Source organism: Camelina sativa, chromosome 16 (assembly GCF_000633955.1).
Source record: "Camelina sativa cultivar DH55 chromosome 16, Cs, whole genome shotgun sequence".
NCBI classification, from domain to species: Eukaryota; Viridiplantae; Streptophyta; class Magnoliopsida; order Brassicales; family Brassicaceae; genus Camelina; species Camelina sativa.
Genome location: NC_025700.1, coordinates 22,817,989 through 22,827,249, shown reverse-complemented (window position 1 = coordinate 22,827,249; position 9,261 = coordinate 22,817,989). Strand labels below are relative to the sequence as shown.

The 9,261-nt window shown below is 38.9% G+C and overlaps 2 protein-coding genes and 1 pseudogene across 5 annotated transcripts; 2 read left to right on the top strand and 1 right to left on the bottom strand.

Annotated features, from left to right (window-relative positions):
- LOC104751917 (myb-like protein X) lies at positions 323–4,628 on the top strand. Of its 4 annotated transcripts, XM_019238419.1 has the most exons (4): positions 324–573; positions 781–1,311; positions 1,354–1,406; positions 2,961–4,628. In XM_019238419.1, the coding sequence occupies exons 2-4, from the start codon at positions 795–797 to the stop codon at positions 4,470–4,472; spliced, it is 2,082 nt and encodes a 693-aa protein (XP_019093964.1). In that variant the 5' UTR covers positions 324–573; positions 781–794; the 3' UTR covers positions 4,473–4,628. The 4 variants fall into 4 exon arrangements, with proteins under 4 accessions (XP_010472278.1, XP_019093964.1, XP_019093963.1 ...); XM_010473976.2 differs by having other exon boundaries at positions 323–573; positions 781–1,365; positions 2,782–4,628; XM_019238418.1 differs by having other exon boundaries at positions 325–573; positions 781–1,406.
- Positions 4,514–5,866, bottom strand: LOC104751918 (annotated as a pseudogene).
- On the top strand, positions 6,354–8,629 carry LOC104751916 (probable malate dehydrogenase, glyoxysomal). The gene is made up of 9 exons (XM_010473973.2): positions 6,354–6,572; positions 6,674–6,889; positions 6,992–7,306; positions 7,448–7,537; positions 7,618–7,701; positions 7,781–7,816; positions 7,912–8,001; positions 8,100–8,194; positions 8,287–8,629. The coding sequence occupies exons 1-9, from the start codon at positions 6,507–6,509 to the stop codon at positions 8,357–8,359; spliced, it is 1,065 nt and encodes a 354-aa protein (XP_010472275.1). The 5' UTR covers positions 6,354–6,506; the 3' UTR covers positions 8,360–8,629.

Here is a 9,261-nt window from a genome sequence, read left to right as displayed (position 1 = left end):
TCCATCGATGCAAGACTTATGTCATGAACTTTTTCTTTGCATAACACACGAACTATATTTAAGTTTTTGAATAACAATACAATCTTACTACTAATTTTATTTCTGTGGGTTCTAAAACTAATAAGAAATGAAAATATTAAAGATTTTGGTAAAAGCATTTTGATAGGTCGGTCCATCATAAGTTATTGAACAAAAAAACGATTGATAGGTCTCTATAGTTGACCTAATTATTCTGATAAGCCCACAACACCATCCGTAGAGAAGTAAATACGACGTCGTTACAATCTGTCGGTGTTTTTATTGAGAACAAAAAACGACGGCGTTAAAGCAGATTCACATGGCATCTTCCATTCCAAGTGTTCTCTAAATTAAATATTTTCCCCAAAAAAAAAAACTATTTTTTTTCTCTGCAATTTGCTTTGATTCCAATTGAAGGGACGCACGATTTTAATGGCAGTTTAACAGGAACACTACTCTCTCTCTCTCTCTCTCATTCTCCAGATCCCAATTTTTTCCAAAAGTTGTTCATCTTTCTTATTTCCCCAGAAAGCTCAAGCTGCTCTCTTGATCAAGGTAAAGTTTTAATTTTTTTTAAAATATACACTTTTTGTTTTTGTGATTGTTCATTTTTTTTTTGTTAGTGTATAACATTTCAAAATTGAAACTTTTTTTTTGCTTAGATCTGTTCTAACCATTATGCATTTAATGTAATGTTTAGATTGATTTTGGTTTATGAGATCTGAGATTTGGGATTTTGGATTTGATTCTTTGGGATGATAGGTTTTGGAGCAAGTATGTTTAGATCTTCACCGAGAAGAGGACAGAGATCAAAAGGTTTTAAGGTGAAGCATTGTATTCAATTGACTCTGTTACTTAGTGTTGGGATATGGTTGCTTTATCAAGTGAAGCATTCTCATGAGAAGAAAGCTCAGTTTGAGGAGAGTGCAAAGATTGTTGTTGGGGATGATAAAGTTGTTAAGCTTGGTAGGAAAGATCTTAACCCTCGTGTCGAGGAAGATGAAGCTGAGGATGGAGGAGGTAGGAATGTTGTTGATAAGGAGAATGAGGTTGTAGAGGGAGGTGAAGAGATTAAAGACAAGGAAAGTGAAGAAAGAGAGATTGAGGAGAAGAAAGATGATGGTGGTATTGGTACGGAAGAAAGCGAGGTTGTTGAGAAGAGAGATGATAATGGTGAAACAGAAGAGGGTGCGGCTGAAGAGAAGAGAGATGATGGTGGTAGTAGTACTGAAGAGAGTGAGATCGAAGAGAAGGGAGATAATGGCGGTAGTACGGAAGAGAATGAGAAGAGTGGTACAGAAGAAAGTGAGGTTGAGGAGAAGAAAGACAATGGAGGTACAGAAGAGAGTGAGGCTGAGGAGAAGAAAGACAATGGAGGTGGTACGGAANGCGAGACTCAATCCCTGGTACGATGGTGCTTTGTGCATTAAAGGCTTACTTTTGACCACTGCACTAAAGTCACTTCACCCAACAAATAATTTTTAATCATGAAAATATTCATTATAGATATCTGTAGTTTTTTATCGTTGATTTGATTATATTTGTAACATCCCGAGCCGAATATGTTAGGAGGATGTCGATCAACGCAAGGCTTGTGTCATGTTCTTTGCATAACACCCGAACTAAAATAAAACATTTAAATTTAAATTTTTGAATAACAATACAATCTTACCTATGTACTAATTTTATTTTTGTGGGTTCAAAACGAAAATATTAAAGATTTTGTAAAAGCATTTGATAGGTCGGTCCATCATAAGTTAATGAACAAAAACGATTGATGGGTCTCTATAGTTGACCTAATAATTCTGATAAGCCCACAACACCATCCGTAAAGAAAAAAATACGACGTCGTTACAATCTGTCGGTGTTTTGATTTAAGAACAAAAACGACGGCGTTAAAGCAGATTCACATGGCAGCTTCCCCAAGTGTCTCTAAATTAAATATTTTCCCAAAAAAACTATTTTTTTTCTCTGCAATTTGCTTTGATTCCAATTGAAGGGACGCACGATTTTAATGGCAGTTTAACAGGAGAACACTACTCTCTCTCTCTCTCTCATTCTCCAGATCCCAATTTTTTTCAAAAGTTGTTCATCTTTCTTATTTCCCCCAGAAAGCTCAAGCTGCTCTCTTGATCAAGGTAAAGTTCCAATTTTTAAAAATATACACTTTTGTTTTTGTTATTGTTCAAAATTGAAACTTTTTTTTGCTTAGATCTGTTCTAATCATTATGCATTTTAATGTAATGTTTAGATTGATTTTGGTTTATGAGATCTGAGATTTGGGATTTGAATATTGTGAATAGGTTTTGGAAGCAAGTATGTTTAGATCTTCACCGAGAAGAGGACAGAGATCAAAAGGTTTTAAGGTGAAGCATTGTATTCAGTTGACTCTGTTGCTTAGTGTTGGGATATGGTTGCTTTATCAAGTGAGGCATTCTCATGAGAAGAAAGCTCATTTTGAGGAGAGTGCAAAGATTGTTGTTGGGGATGATAAAGTTGTTAAGCTTGGTAGGAAAGATCTTAACCCTCGTGTTGAGGAAGATGAAGCTGAGGATGCAGGAGGAGGTAGGAATGTAATTGTTGATAAGGAGAATGAGGTTGTAGAGGGAGGTGAAGAGGTTAAGGACAAGGAAAGTGAAGAAAGAGAGATTGATGAGAAGAAAGATGATGGTGGTGGTACTGGTACGGAAGAAAGCGAGGTTGTTGAAGAGAAGAGAGATGATAATGGTGAAACAGAAGAGGGTGTGGTTGAAGAGAAGAGAGATGATGGTGGTAGTAGTACTGAAGAGAGTGAGATCGAAGAGAAGGGAGATAATGAGAAGAGTGGTACGGAAGAGAATGAGAAGAGTGGTACAGAAGAAAGTGAGCTTGAGGAGAAGAAAGACAATGGAGGTACAGAAGAGAGTGAGGCGGAGGAGAAGAAAGACAATGGAGGTACAGAGGAGAGCGAGGAGAGTAAAGAGAAGAGTGGTACCGAAGAGAGTGAGGTTGAAGAGAAGAAAGACAATGGCGGTGGTACCGAAGAGAGCGAGGAGAGTAAAGAGAATGAGGTCGAGGAGGAGAAGAAAGAAAATGGTGGTGGTACGGAAGAGAGCGAGGAGAGTAAAGAGAAGAGTGGGACAGAGGAGGTGACTGATGAGAAGACGAGTAATGAAGAAGCAAGAGAGAACAATTACAAGGGAGATGATGCTTCTAGTGAGGTAGTCCATGAGTCCGAGGAAAAGACTAATGAGTCGGACAACGGTGAGAAAGTGGATGATAAGTCGGGTTTAAAAACTGAAGGAGTTGATGATTCTGTTATCAAGAGTGTTTTGCCAAACACAACTGATAATGGTGAAAGCAGTAGTGATGAGAAGACTGGTTCATCCTCAGGTAAGGAATCAGATTCCTCGGAGGGCATAAAATCTGAGGGTGAATCTATGGAGAAGAATCAGTTGTTGGAGAAGGAGTTCAATGATTCTAATGGTGAGTCTTCTGAGACTGTGAAATCCACGGGTTCTGGAGACGGAAGTTCTCAAGAGACTAGGAAAGAAGAAGATGACAAAGAGAAGGTAGAATCTTCTGAAGTGTCATCTCAAGACGAAAATAAAAACAAGGAAAGTGAGACAAAGGAGAAGGAAGAATCTTCGTCTCAAGAGGAAAGTAGAGACAAGGAAAGTGAGACAAAGGAGAAAGAAGAGACTTCATCGCAAGGGGAAACTAAAGACAAAGAAGCCGGGACAAAAGAGAATGAAGAGTCTTTGCCCCAAGAGAAAACCGAAGAAAAGGAAACGAAGCCAAAGGAGAACGAAGAGTCTTCGTCTCAAGAGGAAAATAAAGACAAAGAAAACGAGAAGATTGAGAAAGAAGAGTCTTCGTCGCATGAGGAAACTAAAGATAAAGAAAGCGAGGCAAAGGAGAAAGAAGAGTCTTTTTCCCAAGAGAAAACCGAAGGAAAGGAAACCGAGACAAAGGAGAACGAAGAGTCTTCTTCTCAAGAGGAAACTAAAGACAAAGAAAACGAGAAGATTGAGAAAGAAGAGGAAACTAAAGACAATGAAACTGAGACGAAGGAGAAAGAAGAGTCTGTGTCCCAAGAGGAAACTAAAGACAAAGAAACCGAGACAAAAGAGAAAGATGAGTCATCGTCCAACAACTCACAGGAAAATGAAAGTACTGAGAGTGAGAAGAAGGAACAGGTAGAGGAAAACGAGAAGAAGACTGACGAAGACACAAGCGAATCTAACAAAGAAAGTAGCAATTCAGATACTGAACAAAAGCAACCAGAGGAAACTTCAGAGAAAGAGGCAAGCAACAAGAATGGTGGTGAGACAGAGGTAACTCAAGAAGAACATTCTGATTCTTCTTCAGAGACTACTAATCTTCCTCAAGAAGTAAAAGATGTTAGAACTGATCTTGAAACTTTGCCGGATTCTGGCAATGGAGGGAACAATGAGAGTGCTGCGGCTGAGTAAATCTCATATGGTTGATCAAAATATACTCTCATTTGATGTTGTTTTAGTAGAGAGAGTCTTACGAATTGAATTTGTGTCATGTAATTTGTTGTAATCTTTTTCTTTTAACATTATTTACAGGTTAAGTCATTCCCAAGAGCAAGTGTTCTAGCTCTCTTTTTTGGTACCGAACACATATTTTTTTTTTTTTGTCTTTAAACAAATTCTTGAAACTTCATTATCATATACTCGACCAATTTACATAGCCCTAATGCGTAACGCCCAAACAATCATTGTTAGCTGATCTAACTAACGGTCATAAAGCAGCAGATGCCTCAACGTCGTTACTTGTCCGCGTTTCCCATGATCATCATCATCCTCCTCCATACAGGTGTCTCCTTCTCTTCCGTCCATCCTCTCACCGCCGTATGCGTACACCACATCCTCCCGCGATAGCGTTTGCTGCTGGGAAGACGTGTCACGATCTACGCCGTTCATCATCATCATATCGCGGACCTCATCTTCCGTCCATCCTCCTTCCCTCAGCTTCCAAAACGCGTCGTCCATACACGTCCTCAACCCCTCGCAGCCCGACGGGCCCCACCACTTGCGCGTGGTATCAAACGCCACCACCTCCCACGATCTCCCTCTCTCCGCCGCGTCACTCCAGAACTCCACTCTCCTCCGTCGTCTGGTTCGTCTGTCCTCCGTCGGCGGTTCCGATCTTCCGAGTCCTTTGAGGAATCCAGCGACGTCGCAACTCAGAACTCTTATTCCGTCGCCGTCGACTTGAAAAACCGGATTTCCCTCCAAATTTGGCGTCGTCGAAGGGACGTAGAAATCATCGTAGACGGGGACGAGAACCGGAGCGATCTCAACCAATTTATTCACGAGGGATAAGGCCTCAGCGTCGTTTCCGGGTCGGATCCCCCAAGAATCGACCCAGAATCCGTTTCCGGCGACGATTTTGGAGAGACGAAGAAGAGGGAGAAGGAGACGATTCCGGTTGATCCGGTTCGCCAATTGGGGAAATTAGTACCAACCGGAAGACCGGTTTGAAGAATCGAACGGAGATCAGGAGGGAAGGAGAAACCAAGAGAAGATTCAACGGCTGAGATCTCTTGATTGGTAAGCCCAGGTGAAACGTGGATACCGGTTAGAGATTTCAAATGGTTGATTATGGTTTTATGGTAAACCGGAAACGGTGGCTCAACGGAGGAGGATCGAATTGGAACTGTGGTAATGTGGCCAAGTGAGCTTATTATTCCGGCAAGAAGATTCATTTTCTGTTTTTTTTTTTTTTAAATTTTATTCTTTGTAATTTATATGTTTTCTTTAGCTTTAAAACTTTTCATTAGTCAAAAGAGATTATTTGTTAATAATATATATAGAGGAGAACCAAATCTCTAAATCTTTATTCATATGAATGATTTTGGTAATTATATGAAACGATTTTAGAAAGTTACTTACCAAGACGTTGAAGTGCAATAAAAGGAAATTAAAAACGTGTATGTTTATTAGGTTTTTGGACTTTTACTAAAGTAACTTTTTCAACTCATTGATGTAGTCTAAATCTTTTTCTCTCTTTTTTTTTTAATATGAAAGTTGGATATTTGGAAAGCAATCCTACTATAATGTAACAATTTAGGAAGAACCAAAAATATCCTTACATCTAAAGTTTCTATAGTCAATATGTGTACAACCAAAAAGAATTACCGTCAAAAGTTAGGTTGTTACCAAATGGACATGATTTTATACCTTACCAGCAATAACACAACAAACTTAAAGATAGATAACTAAATTGTACCGGATGTTTCGTACCGGAATATTGTACCGGATGTTTCGTACCGTCTCAAAATCACTTCCTAAAAATAGATAAAGCTCTGTTCTTTCTTGCCACGCTTCCCAATACATGGATCCATTTTGACGTCATCTTCATCTTCATCAAACTTCGTTTTTTCCCATCACTATCTCTCTATTCTATAAATCTCCACGTACCCTTTTACCAATTCGTCTTCGTGATCACATAATCAGACCTCAATTTTTGAATCAGCTATGGATCCAAACCAACGTATCGCGAGAATCTCTGCTCATCTCAATCCTCCTAATCTTGATGATCAGGTTCAAATTTCGTTGAATTATCATTATTCTTAACCAATTTGGTGATCCGATTTTTTGGGTTTTTGTTAGTTTGATCCGATTTCGATGATTTTTGTGTTTAGATGGTTGACGGGTCGGGTTTGAATCGGGTGGGTTGTCGTGCAAAAGGTGGATCACCCGGATTCAAAGTGGCCATACTTGGAGCTGCTGGAGGGATTGGTCAACCTCTTGCTATGTTGATGAAGATGAATCCTTTGGTTTCGGTTCTTCATCTCTATGATGTTGCTAACGCTCCTGGTGTTACTGCTGATATTAGTCACATGGACACTAGTGCCATTGTAAGTTCCAAAGTTTTGTCCTTTTAAGGGTTATCATGGTTTAATGGACTATGATTTGAGAAATGAGCTCAAGATTATGTTTTTGGAACTGTTTTGATTTAGGTTCGTGGATTTCTCGGGCAACCGCAGTTAGAGGAAGCACTTACGGGTATGGATTTAGTGGTTATACCAGCTGGTGTTCCGAGGAAACCAGGGATGACGAGGGATGATCTGTTTAACATTAATGCTGGGATAGTGAGGACACTCTCTGAAGCTATAGCCAAATGTTGTCCTAAAGCGGTTGTTAATATAATCAGTAATCCTGTGAACTCCACTGTGCCAATCGCAGCTGAGGTTTTTAAGAAAGCTGGAACCTTTGATCCCAAGAAACTCATGGGAGTCACTATGCTTGATGTTGTTAGAGCTAATACTTTTGTGGTATGCACTCATAATTCGTTTGTGCTCTGATATTTGCTAGCCATATAGGAATCAGATGTGTATTTGGTTAATGACATGTGCTTAGATTGGTGTGTGCCATTATCGATTAGAACTCAGCTAGCGTTTTTGGTTTGACAACAGGCGGAAGTAATGAGTCTTGATCCTCGTGAAGTAGATGTTCCGGTTGTTGGAGGGCACGCAGGAGTTACTATTTTACCGCTGCTTTCTCAGGTTTGAGATGATTCACGTGGAATCCATCTTCTTGTTTGTTCGAAGCTGATATTATATGCTCACTGGTATGTCTTCTACAGGTGAAACCGCCTTGCTCATTCACTCAAAAAGAGATTGAATATCTCACAGGCCGCATCCAAAACGGTGGCACTGAAGTTGTTGAGGTATAAGCCAATTCTTCAGCATTCTTTGTTTTGTTAACTTCGAATCAAAATGTGCATTTACCATTTAATCAATTTGTAGGCTAAAGCTGGGGCAGGTTCTGCAACACTATCCATGGTAAGTCTTCGTTGTACTACCATGTGCAGTTTCAGATAAAGCCTGGATATTAATATAGATTTTAATCTCTAAACACATTGAATGTAAAAATTCAGGCCTATGCAGCAGTGAAGTTTGCAGATGCTTGCCTTAAGGGTCTACGAGGGGATGCAAACATCGTTGAGTGCGCATTTGTGGCATCTCATGTACAGTCCTTTTGAAATCAACTCTATATATTGTATTTATTAAATTTCTTAAGCCTTAACAACGTGAACATATGAACTTTGTTTTATTCGTCATACAGGTGACTGAGCTTCCCTTCTTCGCATCAAAGGTGCGTCTAGGACGATGTGGGATCGATGAAGTGTATGGTCTTGGACCATTGAACGAGTACGAGAGGTAAAAGTGGAAATTTTGGTCCACCTGTTCTCTTGAATTTACTTCGACTGGTTCATATTGGTTTTTTGCGTTTGCTTTTGCCAATTGATCAGGATGGGATTAGAGAAGGCAAAGAAAGAGCTGTCAGGAAGTATTGAGAAAGGTGTTACTTTTGTGAAGAAATAAGATACTTGATTGGAAATAAACACTTAAGTGAAGGTTTTGGAACAGTAATAGTTTTGGAATAAGAACAACACCTCGCAATAAAAGCTCGTGCGGGTTTCCTTGTTATCCGTTCTTTAGGGTAAAATCTTGGAATTGTTTTATCGTTCCGTCCAACCAGTCCTATTCTAGTTTATTTTGAATGATGCAGCAATAATTGATGGTATACGTTATTTTCATAGAGAAGTGTGTTACCTTACGTGGGAATAAGAAAATGTTATCTTCTTTATTGTACCTGTTTAGTGGACTATTAGCCACCAACTACAATTGACTTGTGAAATTCATCAGCAGTTCATACATGTATAAACCCTTCCAAATAATTTTACATGACAATATATACTTCACATGCATGCTTAATGATGAGGCCAACATGTTAAATCTACCGTACGTTGCTGTTCTACCTTGAAAACCAAATATCGTCTTTACATATTGCTAATCTTATCGATGTTTTTCTTTCGCTATTCCAACAAATACACCTCGCTATAATTTTAATAATACTTGTTTCACATAAATCTTAGAAAGACTCAACAACCAACAATAACACAATAATTAACACTCAGGTGACGAATCTTTAATTTGAACCATGTTGGGAGAAGACTAATTAACCTACTCTTGTTTCTCTGACTCAAGGAGATGTAGATAGCTTTGGAACCTTTAGGATACCAAAAAACAATAAGTCACCTTAAAGTGACGACGTCAATTCACAAATACTCACCTCAATTGTGGCTGAATTGGACTACATCTTCAATGCAACCCCCAATGGGTGGTCTCTACAACTTGATTTATTTTTTATATGGTTATTTTTTTAATGGTTATTTTTTGAAGAGGAAGACGTCCATACATTTTTTTTTTTTTTTTTTTTTAAA

What these genes read in the sequence shown, in the direction of transcription:
- LOC104751917 (XM_010473976.2), top strand. Translation starts at nt 795, where the DNA reads ATGTTTAGATCTTCACCGAGAAGAGGACAGAGATCAAAAGGTTTTAAG. An exon ending in CAATGGAGGTACAGAAGAGA is followed by an intron (nt 1,366 to 2,781) that starts GTGAGGCTGAGG and finishes AAGAGAAGAGAG; the next exon opens with ATGATGGTGGTAGTAGTACT.
- LOC104751916 (XM_010473973.2), top strand. Translation starts at nt 6,507, where the DNA reads ATGGATCCAAACCAACGTATCGCGAGAATCTCTGCTCATCTCAATCCT. An exon ending in CTCCTAATCTTGATGATCAG is followed by an intron (nt 6,573 to 6,673) that starts GTTCAAATTTCG and finishes TTTTGTGTTTAG; the next exon opens with ATGGTTGACGGGTCGGGTTT. An exon ending in TTAGAGCTAATACTTTTGTG is followed by an intron (nt 7,307 to 7,447) that starts GTATGCACTCAT and finishes GTTTGACAACAG; the next exon opens with GCGGAAGTAATGAGTCTTGA.